The 21,071-nt window shown below is 40.6% G+C and overlaps 2 protein-coding genes across 5 annotated transcripts in view; one reads left to right on the forward strand and one right to left on the reverse strand.

Moving 5' to 3' along the window:
* Window positions 1-4,199: 4,199 nt before the first annotated feature.
* slc10a1 (solute carrier family 10 member 1) lies at window positions 4,200-11,137 on the forward strand. 3 transcript variants are annotated; one of them, XM_058379650.1, is made up of 6 exons: window positions 4,200-4,559; window positions 4,660-4,804; window positions 7,352-7,757; window positions 8,940-9,141; window positions 9,223-9,401; window positions 9,597-11,137. In XM_058379650.1, the coding sequence occupies exons 3-6, from the start codon at window positions 7,366-7,368 to the stop codon at window positions 9,820-9,822; spliced, it is 999 nt and encodes a 332-aa protein (XP_058235633.1). In that variant the 5' UTR covers window positions 4,200-4,559; window positions 4,660-4,804; window positions 7,352-7,365; the 3' UTR covers window positions 9,823-11,137. The 3 variants fall into 3 exon arrangements, with proteins under 3 accessions (XP_058235633.1, XP_058235636.1, XP_058235634.1); XM_058379653.1 differs by having other exon boundaries at window positions 4,200-4,375; XM_058379651.1 differs by lacking the exon at window positions 4,200-4,559 and having other exon boundaries at window positions 4,573-4,804.
* A 1,015-nt stretch (window positions 11,138-12,152) lies between these two features.
* The window catches only part of susd6 (sushi domain containing 6), a 31,663-nt gene continuing 22,744 nt past the window's right edge, over window positions 12,153-21,071 (reverse strand). For both annotated transcript variants that reach the window (XM_058379649.1, XM_058379648.1), the window contains exons 3-7: window positions 19,588-19,779; window positions 18,728-18,919; window positions 16,414-16,552; window positions 15,435-15,853; window positions 12,153-14,425 (exon numbers count right to left, since the gene is read on the reverse strand). In XM_058379649.1, the coding sequence (XP_058235632.1) occupies window positions 14,400-14,425; window positions 15,435-15,853; window positions 16,414-16,552; window positions 18,728-18,919; window positions 19,588-19,779 (968 nt within the window). In that variant the 3' untranslated portion in view covers window positions 12,153-14,399. The remainder of the gene's footprint in view (window positions 14,426-15,434; window positions 15,854-16,413; window positions 16,553-18,727; window positions 18,920-19,587; window positions 19,780-21,071) is intronic.

Raw genomic sequence — 21,071 nt, forward strand, 5'->3', positions numbered from 1 at the left:
GGACATTCTGTGTCGCGTGACGCGTGAAAGGATTTCCCGCGCTAGGGCGCATGGGAGTTGTGGTTTCTTTGCTCGTTACTAATACGACGTCGCAGCTCTGAAGGAACGTAGTGGAAAAACTACAACTCCCAGAACACCTGGTAATCATTAAACGTCTCAGGAAAGTAAACTTCGTTTATACAACAACAACAAATACACTCTTGCTTCACGTAATGTGACACTCTACTTGTATCCTCACAATATTTATCATTTTTTTCAGGATTAAAAAATAGCGCTCGTCTGTAACGCCTACGGAATGAGTGGCGACACCTACCCAGAATCCTTTGCGAGGATTTGAGCCAATCACAGCGGACGGATTGGCGAGGCGGAAGTAACAATGGAATAAATTTAACTGTTTATTCACTATAACGTGTTTCTAAAGCTCATTTATTTGTTTGTTTGTTTGTTTGTTTGTTTGTTGCTATGTTGTACTGTACTTAATACAATTTCATATAAGCTGTTTAGCAATACTACTACTACTACTGCTAATAATAATAATAATAATAATGAGTTATATATAATATATAATAATTAATTATTATATATTTTGCGTTCACGATATTGCAGTTAGATATTTTATTTTGTTATTTACTGAAATTATTTCTTTTATTTTAGTCAGAAATAAAATATCTACTTACTTTATACTGTCTCTGGGGGAAAAATACAAATGCTTGATTTGTTTTTAAAGGTGCAATAGTTTATTTTTTATTTTATATTTTTTTATTTTATTTTTATTTTATGTTTTTTATTTTATTTCATTTTATTTTATTTTATTTTATTTTATTTTATTTTATTTTGTACTACATGTACAATATAACCAAATGGTACAATTGTGTACAACATGTACAATTAAACAGTGGTGTAAGTGAAGACCTCAGCATGTTTCCATGACAGAGTTTTAATGAGACGTAATGAGAGGTTGGAAAATAGACAACGTAAAGACTTACAGGTAAAATAACTTACTTTTAGTAAAAACTGTAAAAATCACCAGAAAGAGATTGCTGGTGGGACAAACAGATTGGGAACAAAATGAATCCCTGAATCAATATGAGGAAGAAACCTTGAGAGGAACCAGACTCAAAAGGGAACCTCATCCTCATCCTCATTTCCATTCTATAGCTCTGTACTTTATGCTTAAAAAGTGCAAGTGCATAAACAGGAACTTGTGAGCTTATGAACAACTTGTGAATATAAGCAGCAGAGTCGTTTATGTATTCAGGATCATTTTAACCTGAAGTCTATCGTTAGCAACTATAGAGTCTTAAGGAAGAACATCGACAGCTATCCTCGTTCTTTGTGGTTTCAATGTTTGCCATCCACAGTAATCTCACTGATCTTTAAGCTCTAAATAAACGGAAGTAAATATATATTCACTTCTGTTTATTTACAGCCTGAATATACCCACCAGGCATAACATTATGACCACCTGCCTAATATTGTATTGGTCCCCAGTTTGCTGCCAAAACAGCCCTGACCCGTCCTGCACTGTGTATTCTGACCCCTTTCTATCAGAACCAGCATTGACTTCTACAGCAGTTTGAGCAACAGTAGCTCGTCTGTTGGATCGGATCACACGGGTCAGCCTTCTCTCCCCCACATGCATCAATGAGCCTTGACCGTCCATGACCCTGTCACCGGGTCACCACTCTTCCTTTCTTGGACCACTTTTGATAGATACTGACCACTGCAGACAGGGAACACCCCACAAGAGCTGCAGTTTTGGAGATGCTCTGATCCAGTGGTCTAGCCATCACAATTTGACCTCTCAGTGGTCATAATGTTATGCCTTGATATATACATAAACAGTAATGGAAAATATATCAGCTTAGGGATGAGTACTGTTCACCTTCAATATTTTGTAGGTCATATTTCTAATGTAAAAAAAGCAGCAAAAAAATCAAAGCAAAGCCAAAGGTCTCTCACAGTTTTTACCCTCCCAACACATGCAAATACCCCAGGGCCACAGTGTCTATATGAATATATTTGCATATTTTGTGAAGTGTACCATGAAAGTGACTGTCAGAGACCTACAGCATGCGTGCTTTACAGCAACTCAATGCTTTGCTACACATTTCAGCTAGCCTGGGGTTCATTAACATCCTGTGTTGTGTTGTGTTGTGTAGGAAATGTGTTTTTGGAGGAGTAAAGGACAAATCCAGCCTGTTATTTTTAAACAATACCTTCCAGTGGAGGAGGGCGTGGTCAGCACGTGTTTCCTCAGAGACACGTGAACCACAAGCTCACAGATGCATATAATTGGCTACCATTTCTGTGATTGACAGGGAAGAGAAAATCAAATCCCTCTCATCATGAAATATCTTTAGCCAATCTGGGATGAAATAAGTGGTGTGGGGGCTCAAGTGGTTAAGGCTCTGGGTTGTTGATCGGAGGATCAAGGTTCAAGCCCCAGCACCACCAGGCTCCACTGCTGGGCAATTGAGTAATTGACCTTACCTCTCTCTGCTCCAGGGGGCAGTATCATATCTGCCCCTGTATAATATAATCTACTAATGATGTGTGTTAATGACTCAGATATACAACTCTGTCTCTTTCTGTCACACTTTCTCTCTCTCTGTCACTTGTCACTCTCTTTCTCTCTGTCACTCTTTCTCTCTGTCACACTCTCTCTCTCTCTCTCTCTCTCTCTGTCACTCTCTCTGTGACTCTTTCTGTCTCTCCTTCTGTCTCTCTGTCACTCTTTCCATCACTCTCTGTGTTCTGTCACTCTCTGTCTCAGGGTTCAAGCCCCAGCACCACCAAGCTCTACTGTTGGGCAAGTGAGCAAGGCCCTTAACCCTCTCCGCTCCAGGGGGACAGTATAATATCTGCCCCCTGCGCTCTGACCTCAACTTCCTGCGAAGAAAAGAATTCTGCTGTAATGTATGTGCGGCAATAATAATAATAAAGGCTTAAAAAAGATGGGCGGAGACATGCTGAGCAGCAAAACGTGAGCAAATCTCTCTCAAAAGCTGTAAAATATGTCATAACGATGGTTATTGCTCTTGTGTCGTCCAGATACGCTAATCTAAATGAAGTCTATAAATCTAAATCTAAATGAAGCCAAAGAAAATCAGGCAACGTGACAAAATTGATCTGTTCTGCCTCCCACAGTTATCACCATGTGACTAGAAAGTCTGAGAACCTCTGGTTCACATGCATATGTAACATACTTGCTAATTTTTGTTTTTTTCAGCAGTTTTTTTATTAATTATGAGTATTAATTATGAGTCTTTCTGGACTAGTCCTCATTTGTTCAGCCTTCCACAAGATTTGCCTGTCTGTGCTTTTATTTAATAATTCAAGCAAAACCAAGAAAATGATCGATTTTTTTCCGCAGATTTTGGGCCATATTTTTCTGATAAATACGATTACATCATTAATCTGTTCATTATCTTAGCAAAGTATTAATATTCATAAGACAAAAATCATTCAATAGAAACCATCATATATTACCTTTCATAACACTAAAATATTAAAATATACTTTGAAACCCTTCCTAAGATGAAGTCACCAAATAAGAAGCAACAAAAAATTCTAAAGCTTTTCATATTGATGTAACTGCCCTTATGTCCTGGTTTTATTTATTTATTTATTTATTTATTTATTTATTTCTAATTTATTACATGTTTTGTTTCATATTTGTGCTTATGTTCATTCTATGTTCTGTTGTCTTGCTTTAAACTGTGTGACATTGTTTTTCTATCTGCCCTTCACTTCTTGTATTGTACTTGTGTGTGATGGAACAAAATAAATAAATAAATAAACAAATAAAGATTTTACGGTGAAAAAAAAAAGATTTTATGGTGGTTTAGTGGTTAGCACTGTTCAGCCTCTACGAGCGGGTCACGTGTGAGGAACACGCGTACATAGAAAGTCATTACATACAGTATGTGTTCTCAATCTTAGGAGTTTAAAATAAGAATCATGTGCTTGCGATTTTATAACACTGAAGTAGATTTCCAGAAAAAATTAAAGCCCAGAAGTTGCAGCAGGGTAGGCGAGAAACCTACCACTGAGCCACCAGCACCCTTTGAATATCTCTTAAGGAAAGAAAAATAAAAATGTCAGTATGAGTCTGATGATTATACTGATCATTCTTATAAGGATTATTATAATGAAACGCATTCATGCTTCCTGTATACACCTGTACATTTCCGGTGTCCTGTGTGAGGAGCAGGTTTTTGGCTTTTTTGTGACGTCAAAGTGATAAATTTACTGAATTGGGTTCAGTCAAAGTGATCGGAATTTAGGTTCAAGGTTCTTTATTGGTCAACGCCACCATATGTGCAGATGTACAGAGGAATCGAAATACCGTTTCTCTTCTCTCTCTTATCAGGTGTTTACATTGTTTACAGTGCAGTCAGTGCAATATAGTAGAGATTTTGTGTGAAGGGAACAGCAGGGTACTTGTAATAAATAGATATATATAAACCGAGTGAAAATATATATTTAAACATCTGAATATAAAGCCCTTGATTACCTAGAAGGGATTGTGTTGTGATACTAAACAAGACCACAAGGTGATGTGTATCTACGTATTATTTACAGTCGATACCCATGATAGCCTCAGATTCCTGTTCTTAACTGACCGGTCTGCTGTTGTTACTCATCCACCTCAAGGATCGAGATGCGTCTTGAGATGATTTTCTGTGACATAGCAACAATTCAAGTGACAACAAATTGATCCGTCCGTCCATCCCGTTTCTGTAGCACTGACCCTACACAGGAAACCTGGAGACTATCCCAGAGGGACTCATAGCACAAGGTAAGTGGACACCCTGGACAGGGTACTAACATTAATTTTACTCACACACCATGCAATCTCCACATACACACCTAGGTTGGAGGCAGGAATCGAACCTCCGACTCCAGTGGTGTGAGGCTAATGTGCAAAACCACAATAAGCCGGTTGCACAAGTATGTACGCCCCTGTAACTAATACTTTTGACTTTTTAACACCTCTTGCTTGTAATGCAGCACTAAGCGCACTATAGGCAGGCTTGGGTGTGTGTTTGTTTGTTTTAGCTCAGACATGTGCAGTTTACATTTATCTTACTATTTCTGTACATTTTGTCACAACTTAAAATGTGTTAGCCAAATACTTCTTTGTTAAGTTGAGCAAATGGTATTCAGGCTTCTTAATGATCGTCTAATGTTGATAAGATTAGTTAACTACGTTGTGTAGCTACAGTAATGGGTTCATATCCGTTGCTCAGGCTTACCTTTCAAAGTCCTGAGTGTTTTGAACACTCGAACATCAGAAGATCACCTGATGTCTGTATATCTGAATGACGATTTCCTCTGTGCTCACACCAATCAGCAGGCCAACTGCAGGACAATCCACATGTTTCCACCATCATGTGATTAATGTTATCATATCATATCATAGCAATCGGGTTCAGCCAAGCCATCGCCTGCAGCATTGGCTTCTGTTCAGAAAGACTAGACTGATGAAGATAGCCAGATACATCAGTAATTCCTCAGGACAAGCTGGAAATGTGGGCATGCCAGAGATGAGTCTTCAGAGTGCAACTTAACCACCATCAATGTCACAGACTAAAATGTGTCCTTGATAGATAGATAGATGGATGGACGGATAGATAGATAGATAGATAGATAGATAGATAGATAGATAGATAGATAGATAGATAGATAGATAGATAGATAGATAGGATGGATGAATGGATAGATGTATGGATGAATGGATGGATGGATGGATGCATGTATGCATGAATGGATGGATGGAAGGATGGATGGATGGATGGATGGATAGCTTGAAGCTGGATTTTCTGCACAAACCTATTTAATCATATACTTTATCAATCAGTCTGCTGAACTTGACCTGGTTCCTGTGGCTGTGTGTCTAATTTGATAAGACTAAATGAAACCGAAAACCTCAACACGAGGAGAATGTGTGGCGTCACAGTGGCTAGTATTCTGTCATCTACGTACTTCTTAAATTGAAAACCTCAACAACACAAACACCAGAACTCTTCAAATTCAAACTAGGAAAGAATTATCAAGCTACGTTCTAAGAAAATCACAAAGGAACCCTATTCTTCCCCTGTTCTCTTTCTCCCACCCAGGACTTTACTCTTTAAAACAACACATAATACAAAGAAAGGCTCAGTATTTAGAAAGTTTGCATTCTGAGCTCTCGTAGTTCTAAACTGAGTGTAAATTTCCATTACTGTCACAGATTAATGGAGGCAACAACATAGTGCCCTGGTGCTCCAGGGGCAAGAGTCTATGCTGTTGATGCTGTGGTCATGGGCAGGGAATCAACCCAGCCACTGAGGGCATTAACTCTCAGTGCTGGACCCAAGACTGGGTAAAAATGGAAGACCTTCTGGAGTGTCAAAACCTATGCCAAATCAAATATGGCTCAAGTGACCACTGTGGTGACCCTGAACAGGGAATAGCTGAAAGGCAACAATGTAATAAGGCACACGTTGTCCTGTGTATTCATTATATTATTCTTGATTTTTTTAAAACTGCATCTGTAGTTGAACATAATGCTGGATTAAAACACAGCCCAGACTACTGTCTGCATGTTGTGTTGTATTCCCGAGCATGAAAGATTCTGCCTGCAGCAGTTATTGCTTTCCCACACTTTTGAGCTCGAGGATAAGCTGTTGTTCGGAAAGCCTGTGTGGGAAGTTTGGAAGTTAGAGACGGACCAGTGAGAGACAAAGCAAAGACTATGACATGCAATAATGACTGACAGATGAAGTGACTCATGTTTCTGCAACATGTAGGTTATATGTAGAAAACATAATACAATATAAGGCAAATGAATAGATTCTCTCTCCATTGACTTAATGCAGTCAATTCCTTCATTCCTTCATCACCACTTTATCTTGGTTTTGAATGTGCTGGATTCAGAACCTATTCCAGATGCGAAGATAACCGGAAGCCGATCATAGAGCAAGACGCACCCACCTGTTTGAGTTAACATAGCTCATACATCTAAAGGGAAGTTTTTTGGAGGTACAAGAAAACCACAGACCCTAAAGGATACCCTAGGAGACCACAGCACAGTAAGCAGATCCTAACCTCAGGATTGAACCAAGAAGATATGGCTCATGGAACATTCCCCTAACACCTAACCTGTGCCTTGATTTGTCATATTTGTTAAACATATTTTACAATATCCAAATATATGCCTAAAGCTCAAAACAAAGAGAGGGTGTAGAAGCTCGACTATATTCAGACTAGTCAAACGGCTCAACTCGGAGAGATTTGTTAAGGTTGGTCCTGGTTAGTTTTGTTTTTACTGCATCTTCAAATTGTCTTTCTTCTATGTCCACAGAATAGGCACTGAAAATGGAGCCCGCCTTCAACCGAACTGCCCTTTATTCTGATGACGCAGATCAATGGAGCCAAAGTAATGCCACCTTCTTGAACAGCTCTGCACTTTCTGTACATCTGAATAAGGCTGCTAACCTGATTAGCATTTTCATACTTTGCGACACTATGGTTGCTCTCGGCTGCACCATGAAGTTGTCCAAGATAAAGGATCACATCATGAAGCCCAAAGGAGTGGTGATCGCCATACTGACTCAGTTCGGGGTGATGCCCCTCACGGCCTTCTCTCTGGCTAAACTGTTCCAGCTTGCTCCCAGGGAGGCCATGGCAGTGCTGGTTTGTGGCTGCTCTCCAGGAGGGGTGCTTTCCAACGTCCTGTCTTTTGCCTTCAGGGGGGACATGGATCTCAGGTACATTTCCGCCATGATACTGTAAACAGTCTTTGAGACACGTCTGGACCCAAATCTGCGGAAAATTCCTGATAATTTTGAAAAATTTACTTGAGTTTACTTGATTTGGGGTAAAATTCAGCAATCTCAAAGTGATGAAATACTGGAGGGATGATAATAGATGACCATTAAACCTGAAGTAATAATTATCACTAATTATCGAGATGAAAGGTTTAGACTCTTCATGAATTTCTTCATTGTTGATCATCTGAGTTCCTAAATCTGTGAAAAGAACTGTTATGTGATTGGCCTGAGTGTTTTTTTTTTGTGCCAGAGAGGCCTAGTCAGTACCTAACAAGGAAAAAGTGGACAAGAGTCATCTTAGATATTAAAGGTCACAAGGTCTAATGATCGTAGCAAAAGGAATGGAGATCCTGAGATCCTCTTCTGACAGGAAGGGGGAAGCGCAGTAGGAGGCATCATTGAGGAGCCAAGGCAAATTTGTAATTTGACTGACTAAAAAAATGTTAAATTTAGCAGAAAAATATCAGTGCCAATATCAGGTCAGGAAATCATGTGGTAGCTTAGTGGTTAAGGTGTTCAAGGTTACTACTGCTCATAAGGTGGTGATTTTGAACCCCAGGTCCACCAAGCTGCAATTGCTGGGCCCCTGAGTAATGCCCAAGCTGCTGCTCAGTTTAATAAAATGATATATGTTGTAAGTCAGCCTGGATAAAGGTGTCTGCCGAATGCCAGAAATGTAAATGATCTGTAGTGTGAAGACATAAGCAAGTCCTCCCTACCTTTGCCTGTTATTTCTTCTGTACTCTTGCCTCTTGCCAGGTGTCCTTTCTATGTGAGGTTAGAAATTTGGAGAAAAAAGGTGCGGCTAACTCCAGATGCTTGTTTTCATTTGTTTAGCTAGTTTTTGATGGAAAGCTGCTAGTCCTTTGTTTTCTGTGGCTGATTTGATAACCCTATTCAAGTAGGCTTTATTTGTCAGATATACATTACTGTATGCTATTGTTCAAGTCCCACACTGCCAACCTGCCGCTGTTGGCCCTTACAGCGCTCTGCTCCATCATGGCTGACCCTGTGCTCTGGCCCCAGTATCCTAAGCTGGGATTTGCAATAAAAGAATTCTATTGTGCTGTAACGTTCATGTGACTCTTGACCTTTCGAACTGATCTTCTTCTATCTCAGCATTGTGATGACGACCTGCTCGACTCTGACAGCGCTGGGAATGATGCCCCTACTGCTCTTCATTTACTGCCATGGCTTCTCCAACGTGAGTGCTGTGCCCTATGGTAGCATCATCCTGGCCTTGTTTTTGACTTTGATACCTTGTGCCATTGGCATCTACATTAACCATCGCATACCACAGTACTCCAAACTTGTCACCAGGGTAGGTCCAACTACATGGTAGAAGAAGTTGAGCAGCTTGAAGCACAGTTCTTTATATCAGTATCTTTTCTTTTTGTCACAGGTTGGACTGATTATAATGCTGCTCAGCTTGATTGCGTTTTCAGTTGTGATCGGGATTTTATTAGGCGAGGCCATCCTGACAGTCGCAGCGCCTCCACTCGTGGCCACAGCAGCGCTGATGCCACTCGTCGGCTACGGACTCGGCTATGTGCTGTCACACTTCTTCAGGTTTGACGGACCGTAAGTAAAGGAATCTTAACATTGTTTAGCAAGCTGAATTTTAGCCTACAGAATAATTGCATGCAGAACGCAGTGAAGTCCTTTAGCTAGAACATTAACATTGAAGTGTTACTAATTATTATATAAATATTTTGCTGTTTAAAGTTAGACTTGTTTTTTTTTTAAACAAAATGTCTCTTTTGCTGTAACCCTAAGGTGTAGGAGGACTATTGCCATCGAGACGGGTTGCCAGAACATCGTTCTCTGTTATACGATCCTAAAGGTAGCCTTCGATCCGAAGTTCATCGGGCCGTATTTCCTTTTCCCTTTTCTCTTCTTTTTCTTCCAAATTCCTGAAGCGTTGGTTTTAATCGCAATCTTCCGATGGCACACCAGGGAGAAACCTTCCGATGAACCGACGGCTAATCATCAGGACCTTTGAGTATTTTTTGATGCATACAAATGACTGTACAGTGGAACCTCGGCATACGAATGCCCTCCCTTACGAATTTTAGCCTTAAGAATTGAAATTTTGCAAGAAATTTGCACTGGCATACCAAGTAATTTCAGCATACGAGTGAACCCAACACCGGTTGGAGTGGATTATCTGCATTTACATTTCTTATGAGAAAATTCATTTCACAATACAAATTTTCGCCTTAAGAACTCTCCTCCAGAGCGAATTAAATTCGTTTGCCGAAGCTCCACTGTACTATAAACCAATGTCTACCATTTTGTAATATATTCAGGGCTGAGGAAGTCAAGGTTGTTGTATTTAAGTCTTATTGTTTTGGACCAAAGTTGCTCTACCTGGAGGCTTTAAGGCTTTAGTACTAGGGTGTAGGGGCAACAATATGCATAAATGAATGCATTTCTGTCTCATTTTTGTTTTTTTTCTGCTCAAATCCATGGGAAGTACTAGCTCAGTGGTTAAGAGAAGGTCAGATTGGAAGGTTTTGAGTTCCAAGCTGCCACTGATGGGCCCTTAAACAAGGTCCTTAGCCCTTTATGCTCCAGGGATGCTGTATTATAGCTGGCCCTGCACTTTGACCCCAACTTCCTCAGCTGGGATATGCAAAGGAAAGAATTCCACTGTGCTGTAATGTATGTCTGATGACAATAATGGCTTAACTACTGAGCTGTATAAATGTGATAATCATACACGTTGCTCTGGATGAGATCATCTGCCAAATGCTGTAAATGTAAACGTCCTCATCCCAGTGGTTCCCATTGGTTTAGTAAGGGAAGCTGAACTCCCCAGAAGCTTGATGAAACCCCACAAGATAGAACACATACAATAACTTCACTTAGACTTTTGATGAATCGAGACGAAAAACTTTACATCCAACCTTCAATGGAGGACGTTAGCTGCAAATGTGCAATAAATGCGGCCTCGCATTTGAACGGAAGCACAACAGTCTTGTTTTGGTTGAAAATAAAAGAAAGTTATTAAATAAATACATAACTTGTGTCTTGATGTAAGGTTTAAATCGACTTCTTTGTGTTTAGTGTGTGTGCTGACCTTATTAACCGCAATGTCCTACCTTATAGGTTTGTTGTATTTTTGCAGGAATTCATTGGTAGTGTATCTGTATTTGTTATATCTGGACATTTCTTGAGTTCATTTAGATCCTGCCTGCAATTTTGGACCCAACAATTAGCGCTCGTTAAATGTGCAGAGTGGAAAATAAACCCTGGAAGGAAGCCGCAGAGATGTTTCAGTGGTGTTATTTCTGGTTATTGCAAGTAGCTAGGACAGTTTTGCTAATCGGAGCTACGTCAAAGCTACTACAAATGCAAGCATAAGTCAAATAACCAATTTTCACCCTGATAAGTGTTATTTAATTCATTAGCTTTAGCTGATATATACAATATATTGCCAAAAGTTTTGGGACGCCTTTACATGCACATGAATGTAATATGGAGTTGTCCCGCCCTTTACAGCTATAACAGCTTCAACTCTTCTGGGAAGGCTTTCCACAAGGTTTAGGAGTGTGTTTATGGGAATTTTTGACCATTCCTCTAGAAGTGCATTTGTGAGGTCAGGCACTGATTTTGGACGAGAAGGTCTGTCTCACAGTCTCCACTCTAATTCATCCCAAAAGGTGTTCTATGGGGTTGAGGTCAGGACCAGTCAAGTTCCTCCACACCAAACTCACTCATCCATGTCTTTATGAACCTTGCTTTGTGCACTGGTGTACAGTCATGTTGGAACAGGAAGGGGTCATCCCCAAACTGTTCCATTACAAGGTTAGGAGCATGAAATTGTCCAAAATGTCTTGGTATGAAGCTGAAGCATTAAGTGTTATTTTCGCTGGTACTAAGGGGCCAAGACCAACCCCAAAATTCAATGATTTGGAGGGGTGTCCCAAAACTTTTGGCAATATAGTGTAGCTACTACTATTTCTCATGGAAACAATAAAAAAAAACATGCGGGACAGGCCCAGCGCACAAGCATCAACAGGAGATGCTGCTAAACAAAAAAACGAGAAAGCGATCCCTTCATTTCATTGTAGTTGCTTTGAGACACATCATTTGTGCTCCAAGATGCAGTAGCAATAAATAGCGACAACTGCTCTGGAACCAAAATAAACATCTACCAAATGATCTGTGAAGCATGGTGGTGGTAGCATCACTAAAGCTGAAAGTCTGATCTACGGTCTCATGTTCATCTTTTGATCTCAAATCCATTGTACAGCAAAAATTCATGAACTGGCCTTGTTGTTCCAATACTTTTGGGAGCAGCTTTCTGAAAAGAAATCCTGGTCGAAGTTGCACTTTAAAAGAAAGCTTTAATTAGAAATAGTTATATACACACACAAACTGTAGAATTAAATTAACCTTTATACAAATATTAAAATACTATCTTCACACCCACTGCAATGTACAGAGAAAAAAATAATAATAAAACGGCTGAAAATGGGGTAAGATGAGATGGGTCACACCATACAATGGTGTTCTTCAAGGAAACAATAGAAAGTCCAACTTTTCGACCTGCAGCGATCTTCAAAACTGATTGGGGGCAAAAAAAATAATACAGCATCAGAAAACAAGAAAGAAATAAAACCCGCCACCTTCTGAGAAAGCCTTAATGCATAGGAAATCAAACGGAAAGGTTGTAGGGACGAGTGAAGACGAGATCAATGCCGTGATAGGGGGCGGGATTACAAAAATAAAATAACGAAATGTACAAGTCTATTAAGGCGAAAGCTCGGCTTTGTCTCGTGAGCCATGTTTTTTTTTGCAGAAAAACAAAATAAATAAATAAAGAAGCATGTCTGACCACACGAACCTGACCTGACACTCATGTTTCTGAATCTCGATAAGACGGACGCGATAATGACCGATTCTTCGTCCAATTTTTCCGACGATCAATTAGCAATTAGTTACTGTGCAATAAAAAAAGCGTGCATGCAAAAATGCACAAAAATCACCAAGCGCTGCTGTTAGCTGATTGGTAGAAGGGGGGTTTGGGGGAGGAGGGGGGGGCTTAATTTAAATGAGATTGGTTCAGCGGTGGACAAATCGTATATTTAAATGGCGCATGAAGTCTAGGATTAATTAATCTGGAGTCATTTAATTCAATATTATTAATGTGTGTTGATCCAGAAGGAGGACAAGAAGCTTTTTAACATATTATTCCTGATCCTAATCTCTACATTTATAATGTAATCAATCATCACATGTATAAAGGCATTATTGATTCTCGTTAACGCCGGGGTGGGGGTGGGGTTTATGGACTGTGTGTTTTATTGTTGTCATTGTACTCTGTGTGTTTTGTATTTTATTACTAGCATTATTTTTGTGCGTAATGCAGCAGGTGGTGAGATATAGACATATAAATAAAATGTTTTTTATTTAGGAATTATTATTATAAAAAAAATCACTCATCTTTTAGGTTTGGGAGTTTTTCTATGTAATTTTTTTAGGCTTGTATTATAATAATAATAATAATAATAATAATAATAATGATGAAGATATACAGCGCCTAATCTAGTGATCTGTCCACCCTTTCACGTGACCTTTCCTAATTTCAGTTTCCTTTTCGGGCGTAATCGTGTTTATCTACTGCTCCTCATGCGCACAGCTGGACAAACCGAAAGCCATTACAAAGCCAACACACACACACACACACACACACACACACATTGTTCTAAGATGTATATGATATGATGTATATGATAATCTCCTGGTCCAAAACCGGGAGGTAAAATAACAATCTTGTGCTGCGTTAAAATAAAAATCAAGACATTTGAGCCCTCTTCATTCAGTCAGACATGTAAAGCCAAACACACACACACACACACCCACACCCACACAGAGCTTGCAGCAAACAGAAAGGCAAGCATGTTCTTGAATACAGTACAATGTAAACCAGTTCTCAATCTCTCTCTCGTCCAGCTGTCCTGTGCAGCATGCGTGTTCTCGTGTGTGTGTGTGTGTGTGTGTGTGTGTGTGTGTGTGTGTGTGTGTGTGTGTGCACGCTCGTTTGGGAATTGTGATGCACAGATCATGCAGCATTAAACGCAAAAAAAAAAAACCTGATTTAGTGGACCTCGTGTGAGAGGTCAGAGTGACTGATGGACTGAAAGGTTTACACAGAACCTGATTGAATGCATTGGTAAACTGTATGAGGAGAAGAAGAACGAAGGCAGCTGCTTGTTAGTACAGCGCTGAGGGAAGAGGTGGTGTTTATAAACGTGTTATTCAGCCTGTTACGCGTTATACATAATCCTGTATAGTCTAGAGCATCTGTGCAGTGGGTTGAGGGAGAAGGTGGGAGCGCGTGGAGCGTGATGGCGGTGTTTTACAGTGAGGCGAGGGAGGATGAGCGGTTACACGCGGTGCAAACAGACTCGGAGAGAGTTTGTAGAGAGTTGAAGGGGCAAAGGGTCAGTGGAGAGGCATTTGGTTACTCCTGCGTTCTGTACGGCAGCAATGGGGGAAGGGTTTGGTAAAAAGCTTAAGGAGCCACAGTCCTGGTCATCATCCATAGACTGGAGGACGCTGCGTGTGCTCTCAGGCCTCCTTCAGCAGAGGGATATCTGTGGGAAAAAAAGAAATAAAAAAAAGAAAGAAACTGTCACACGATTGTATTCATAGACTTAAAGTCTTGTAGGAGTCAGGAAATAATAAAACACTCATCACCCCGAACTGGATCTGTGACTTACAACAAGTTACAGCAACACTACACTACACACAGAATCATCTGTTCTTGTCTGAGTCAGTGATTCTGACTCAGACAAGAACAGATCATTTGACTCAGTGAATCATTCTGTCATGACTCAGAGTCTCTGATTCACTGAATCAGTGTTTTACTCTGTGAATCTTTTAGTCATGACAGAGATAAATCGGAGTGAATCTTTTCTTCAGGGCTGCGACTCGTTCTCATTTGCTCAGAGTTTGAATCAAGAATCACTCTTCAGTGAATCAGTATTTTAAAATCATTGAATCCTTTGGATTCATTCCCTCTCACTGATAACAACAGTAGATATTCCCTCACCAGTCCTGATGAAAGTTACAGCTGATTGTTACAAAGCGCTGGTACTGGAGACTCCTTCCATATAAGCTTAAAAAATGTCACCTTATTTTGCACATATTTGCTAACCCCGCCCCCAATAAATAAAAAAGAAACTTATTAGGTGATCAGGACAGATGGACCACGCTCAAATTTGTCTACAAAAGACGGATCAGAAAATAATACAAGACGCTATTTTGTCAATAAAACACAAGGGGGCACTACTTTATCAGAGGAAGTGATTATGTTGTGTGTGAACGCAGATCACTGCTCATTTGTGAACACTTAAGGACCAAACATACACACATATATGTTTGTGTATATACATATACACACACACACACACACATACATTTTATATATATATATATATACACACATACATGAGTCATATCTGTATAGTTTTGTAATAAATTTCATATTACATCGAATGGTATAGATGTGTTCATTTCTTGAAATGTTTCTTTGTAAGAAAAATAAAAATGCAGTCATGTTTCAAAACAGTGTCAAAGGTTGTGTGAGTGTTCACAGCATACCGTCTCCATATTCCTCTACAGAGGTGAGAGAGAGCAGGCTGTGCTGGTCACTGCTCGTGCTGCTTGGCCTACGCGCTGCCGCTGCTGCTGCCCCGCGCTGCTCTGACACCCAGGTGGAGGAGGAGGAGGAGGATGGAGAGGAGGTAGAGGGGTCCTGGTGAACGAGCACTGTTTCTGCGTGACAGGAGCGTGCAGAGGCGGAGGTGGAGGGGAGGCTGTGCTCGGGTCGAGATTGGTTGAGCTCTGAAGCTGAAGGCTCTGTCTGCGGCCCCTCGGAGAGCACAATGTTTACGCGGGACTCCGGGGGAGGAGCTGCTGTGCCGCCACTGCCGTACACCGCCTCCTCGTAGGAAGGAAGAGAGACCTGAACTCCCTCTACGACCATGGAGGCCGCCTGGCCGCATACAACCTGCTCACGTCTACAGCAGAGAGACGAGGGGGAAAAGGGAGTGTGAAAAAATACATATTACAATACAACAGAAATTACATATAACAATAGAAATATATTACAAATATTTATATTGAAACATATCATATATTGTGTACATATCTGATGTGATTTTTGTTGGTTGGTGTAACTCTTATATTAATAAAAAGTTCACGGTTGTTAGTCATGGGTTATTATAGTCAAAAGGTTATGTTTTAATTGTGTACGGCAGCTTCATAATTTAAAGTGCTCTGACTGATGATGAATTAAAAAGGTTATTATACAAAATAATACAGGAGTGAGAGTGAAAAGCTTAGCTAAACAGTTAGCTTAAACAGTCCTAATAATTAATTTTAATTAAACAGGGGTCAATGCAAGAAACTGTACATCATAACATAATTCACATTCAAATTCTGAATGGAAATTATATTATATATTATACATGTCCACCAGGTGGTGCTAGACATCACACATTGTCTCAGCTCCCCATAACATGGTGACGTAAAGTGCACAACTTGTGTGAAACTGTGTGAGAGGAGGTCAGTGTCAGACCTGCTGTGATGGAAGGACTTGAGTTTGGGCTGCAGCAGGACGAAGAGGACGACCAGCAGCAGGATGAGTGCCACAGAGCTGGCAGTGGAGGCCATGATGGAGAGAGCTGGCATACCAAGGGTAGAGCGCTCTTCCTTTCCTATGAGACACACACACACACACACACACACAGGTCAATGAAATGAACAGCTGTACACCGATCAGTCATAACACTGTGAGCAGTGAGAGGTGAAGTGAATAACACTGATGATCTCCTCATCATGGCACCTGTTAGTGGGTGGGATATATTAGGCAGCAAGTCAACATTTTGTCCTCAAAGTTGATGTTAGAAGCAGGAAAAATGGACAAGCGTAAGGATTTGAGCGAGTCTGACGAAGGGCCAGATTGTGATGGCTAGACCACTGGATCAGAGCATCTCCAAAACTGCAGCTCTTGTGGGGTGTTCCTGGTCTGCAGTGGTCAGTATCTATCTGATAGAAAGGGGTCAGAATACACAGCGCAGGACGGGTCAGGGCTGTTTGGGCAGCAAAACACAATTGCAAAAAATACAATTGCATATCTGAACAAAACAGCAAATTTGCATTAAATTTACATATTCAAAGGGTAAAAAAAAAATTGAAAGTTTAAGATCCTAGCTCAACTTTTGACCTTCGTCGCTTGATGTACGGGGGAACAGAGTTAGAAACAAACCATTTCATTTAGACATTTCATTCAAAGAAATGTGCAGCAAAAATTGAAAAACCTCCTGTTTAATGAAAGTATACTTCACAAATTTTAGAATAAATCTAAAATTTTGGTATTATTAAAAAAAAAATACACATTTGAGTTGTGTTTATATATTTTCATTTGACATACACTATATTGCCAAAAGTATTCGCTCACCTGTCTTGACTCGCATATGAACTTAAGTGACATCCCATTCCTAATCCATAGGGTTCAATATGACGTCGGTCCACCCTTTGCAGCTATAACAGCTTCAACTCTTCTGGGAAGGCTGTCTACAAGGTTTAGGAGTGTGTTTTTGGGAATTTTTGACCATTCTTCCAGAAGCGCATTTGTGAGGTCACACACTGATGTTGGACGAGAAGGCCTGGCTCTCAGTCTCCGCTCTAATTCATCCCAAAGGTGTTCTATCGGGTTGAGGTCAGGACTCTGTGCAGGTCAGTCAAGTTCATCCACACCAGACTCTGTCATCCATGTCTTTATGGACCTTGCTTTGGTCACTGGTGCACAGTCATGTTGGAAGAGGAAGGGGCCAGCTCCAAACTGTTCCCACAAAGTTGGGAGCATGGAATTGTCCAAAATGTCTTGGTATGCTGAAGCATTCAGAGTTCCTTTCACTGGAACTAAGGGGCCAAGCCCAGCTCCTGAAAAACAACCCCACACCATAATCCCCCCTCCACCAAACTTTACACTTGGCACAATGCAGTCAGACAAGTACCGTTCTCCTGACAACCGCCAAACCCAGACTTGTCCATTAGATTGCCAGATGGAGAAGTGCGATTCGTCACTCCAGAGACGCGTGTCTCCACTGCTCTAGAGTCCAGTGGCGGCGTGCTTTACACCACTGCATCCGACGCTTTGCATTGCACTTGGTGATGTATGGCTTGGATGCAGCTGCTCGGCCATGGAAACCCATTCCATGAAGCTCTCTGTGCACTGTTCTTGAGCTCATCTGAAGGCCACATGAAGTTTGGAGGTCTGTAGCGATTGACTCTGCAGAAAGTTGGCGACCTCTTCGCACTATGCGCCTCAGCATCCGCTGACCCCACTCCGTCAGTTTACGTGACCTACCACTTCGTGGCTGAGTTGCTGTCGTTCCCAAACACTTCCACGTTCTTATAATACAGCTGACAGTTGACTGTGGAATATTTAGGAGCGAGGAAATTTCACGACTGGATTTGTTGCACAGGTGGCATCCTATCACAGTTCCATGCTGGAATTCACTGAGCTCCTGAGAGCGACCCATTCTTTCACAAATGTTTGTAAAAACAGTCTGCATGCCTAGGTGCTTGATTTTATACACCTGTGGCCATGGAAGTGATTGGAACACCTGATTCTGATTATTTGGATGGGTGAGCGAATACTTTTGGCAATATAGTGTATTTCTAAATGTTTCCTTGAGACCAAACAGGGCAGGATGTGCAGAAGAAAGAGAATGCAGTGAAGTCTTCAGAGACATCCCATAATACTGTAATCTTACACTCCATGTAATGAAGCACACGCAGGGAACAGGAAGCCATTCAGTGTAAAAGGGAATTAGAAATGAAAGAAGAGTAAACAGGACCGTGGTTCTTGTTGCAGGATTAGTTACCTTGCCCCAGGTGACAGATGATGGGTGCTGCCGAGTCCCAGTCTCCGTTCCTGCATGTGTGGTATCTGTATCCTTTCAGCGTGTAGCCTTCATCACAGAAATACTCTATCACTGTGCCTTCAGTCAGTCTGGGGCAGGGTGAGGGGTGGCACATGTAGCCCCCATTCTCCGGCTCACTCGGGGGACGACACACTGCAGAATCAGACAGACCACTTTAATAACAACAACAACAACAACAACAACAACAACAACAACAACAATAATAATAATAATAATAATAATAGCAATAATATTATTATTATTAATAATAATAATAATAATAATAATACCTTGCAAAACAGTGTTTATTTTACTGATAGGTAGTTAGGAAAAAAAAAAAATATATATATAAATAAATAAATAAATAAAGTGCAGAAAAAGGCTTTAGGAAAAAACAAGGCAACAATACAGAGAAAATTAAATTAAGTCTAAAAAAAATAATTAATAATAAAAAACATAAATAAATAAAAGAAAATAAATATAAAGTTAACATACATGTTTAAAATTAAACAGAATAACAGAATGAAAAATATTTACAAATGATTAAATAAAATTAAAACTTAATAAAATTAATGAAAATCAAATAAAAGAAATAAACATTAACTGTAAGATAAGGTAATAAGTAAACAGATAAGAAATAACAAAATAAAAAAATGAAATAGATAATATCTTTAAAAGTGTGTATATCCTGGATTCAGTATATTAATGCTATGATTAACAAAAAAAATCAATCTGATATATTTAGCCGGCGCCTACAGACCACCACGAGCAGGCGAGTTTAATCCAAACGGTCCACGGTGAAATCCGTGTGCGAGACTCACCGTCGTTTTTGAGGCAGTGCGGTGGGGCAGAGGACCAGTGTCCTGGTGCGATACACGTGATGACGCTCTCGCCGCTTAGCGTGTATCCCGAGTCGCAGCTGTACTGCAGCACTGTGCCCACGGGGAAGGAGCCGCGGTTCGTCTCGGTGAGGTTTCCTCGGCCATGCAGCACTGCCGAGGGCCTGGGGCAACCTGGGGGGAAGGGGGAGCAAAGAGGAGAAGAGGGAATGGGTTATTACCAGATAAAAGACTGTAAACACACACACAGTGCCTCAAAATGTCCTCAATACTGCATTACAACTACCAAAGTACTGCTTCAATACTGCCTCAAAACTTTCTCAATACTGCCGATACTGCATCAAAACTACCAAAGTACTACTTCGATACTGCCTCAAAACTACCAAAGTACTACTTCAATACTGCCTCAAAACTGCCTCGATACTGCATCAAAACTACCAAAGTACTGCTTCAATACTGCCTCAAAACTGCCTCGATACTGCATCAAAACTACCAAAGTACTGCTTCAATACTGCCTCAAAACTGCCTCGATACTGCATCAAAACTACCAAAGTACTGCTTCAATACTGCCTCAAAACTTACTCAATACTGCCTCAACACTGCCTCTACTCCTCCAGGTTAAGGTTTCAGAAGTGCAGATGAATATTTAACAGTGTTATGTGTAGAATCTGCTGTTGGAGGGAATTACTCAGCGCTGGACTGTGACGGTGTGATGAAGTGATCTTACTGGAAGGTTTAATTCTCCTGATCCCACAGAAATCTGCTCCAGGTACTTTTTAACTGATTATAGTTACATTTGTCATCCTCTGCCCTGGAGCAGAGACGCTCTTTTACTCGCTGTTACAAAGCCCTCACACTGAGGTACAAAAAATAAATAAGTAAATAAGGAAGTAAATAAATAAGCCACTGTATCAATGATTACACAACTTATGTAAATATGCAATAAAATCATCCTCTTCCTCGTGCACAGGTTTATTATTTCTGAGAACTGTGTATGATGGGTCTATGATGCGTGTATGATGGGTCTATGATGCGTGCATGATGCGTGTGCTTGAGAGGTTTTAGCTGAAACAAATTGGCTTTTTTAAATTAGTTATTTATTGTTTCTTATCAACACTGTCTCCTTACAGTGGCTCAAACTAAAAATAAACTTTTAACAGCACAACCTGCAGAGTTGAAACTCTCGCACGCGATGGCCAGTGTGAAAGTGAAAGAAAGTGTGTGTGTGTGCAAATTCCTCAAAAGTGTGCAAAGTTTGTTAAGACTCCTTCAGACGGATATCCTTGATCTCCGGTTTCATCGAGGCCTGAAACCGAGACGAGAGCAGCGGACCGTGTCGCCCTCTGAGCTTCACCAAATGCCTTCTGTGCTCTCGTTTACATCAGGCTATAGCACTAAGGTCACGTTTCATCATCAGGCACGCGAGCGGCGTCTGTGATCACCGCGTTAACACGTCATCATTAACC

The sequence above is a fragment of the Hemibagrus wyckioides genome, linkage group LG25 (genome assembly GCF_019097595.1).
Source record: "Hemibagrus wyckioides isolate EC202008001 linkage group LG25, SWU_Hwy_1.0, whole genome shotgun sequence".
In the NCBI taxonomy this organism is placed as follows: Eukaryota; Metazoa; Chordata; class Actinopteri; order Siluriformes; family Bagridae; genus Hemibagrus; species Hemibagrus wyckioides.

Bases quoted from the DNA above. Each gene is read 5' to 3' on its own strand.
- slc10a1 (XM_058379650.1), top strand. From the start codon at position 7,366: ATGGAGCCCGCCTTCAACCGAACTGCCCTTTATTCTGATGACGCAGAT. The intron at 7,758-8,939 runs GTACATTTCCGC...CTTCTATCTCAG, and splicing joins AGGGGGGACATGGATCTCAG to CATTGTGATGACGACCTGCT. The intron at 9,402-9,596 runs GTAAGTAAAGGA...TGTAACCCTAAG, and splicing joins TTCTTCAGGTTTGACGGACC to GTGTAGGAGGACTATTGCCA.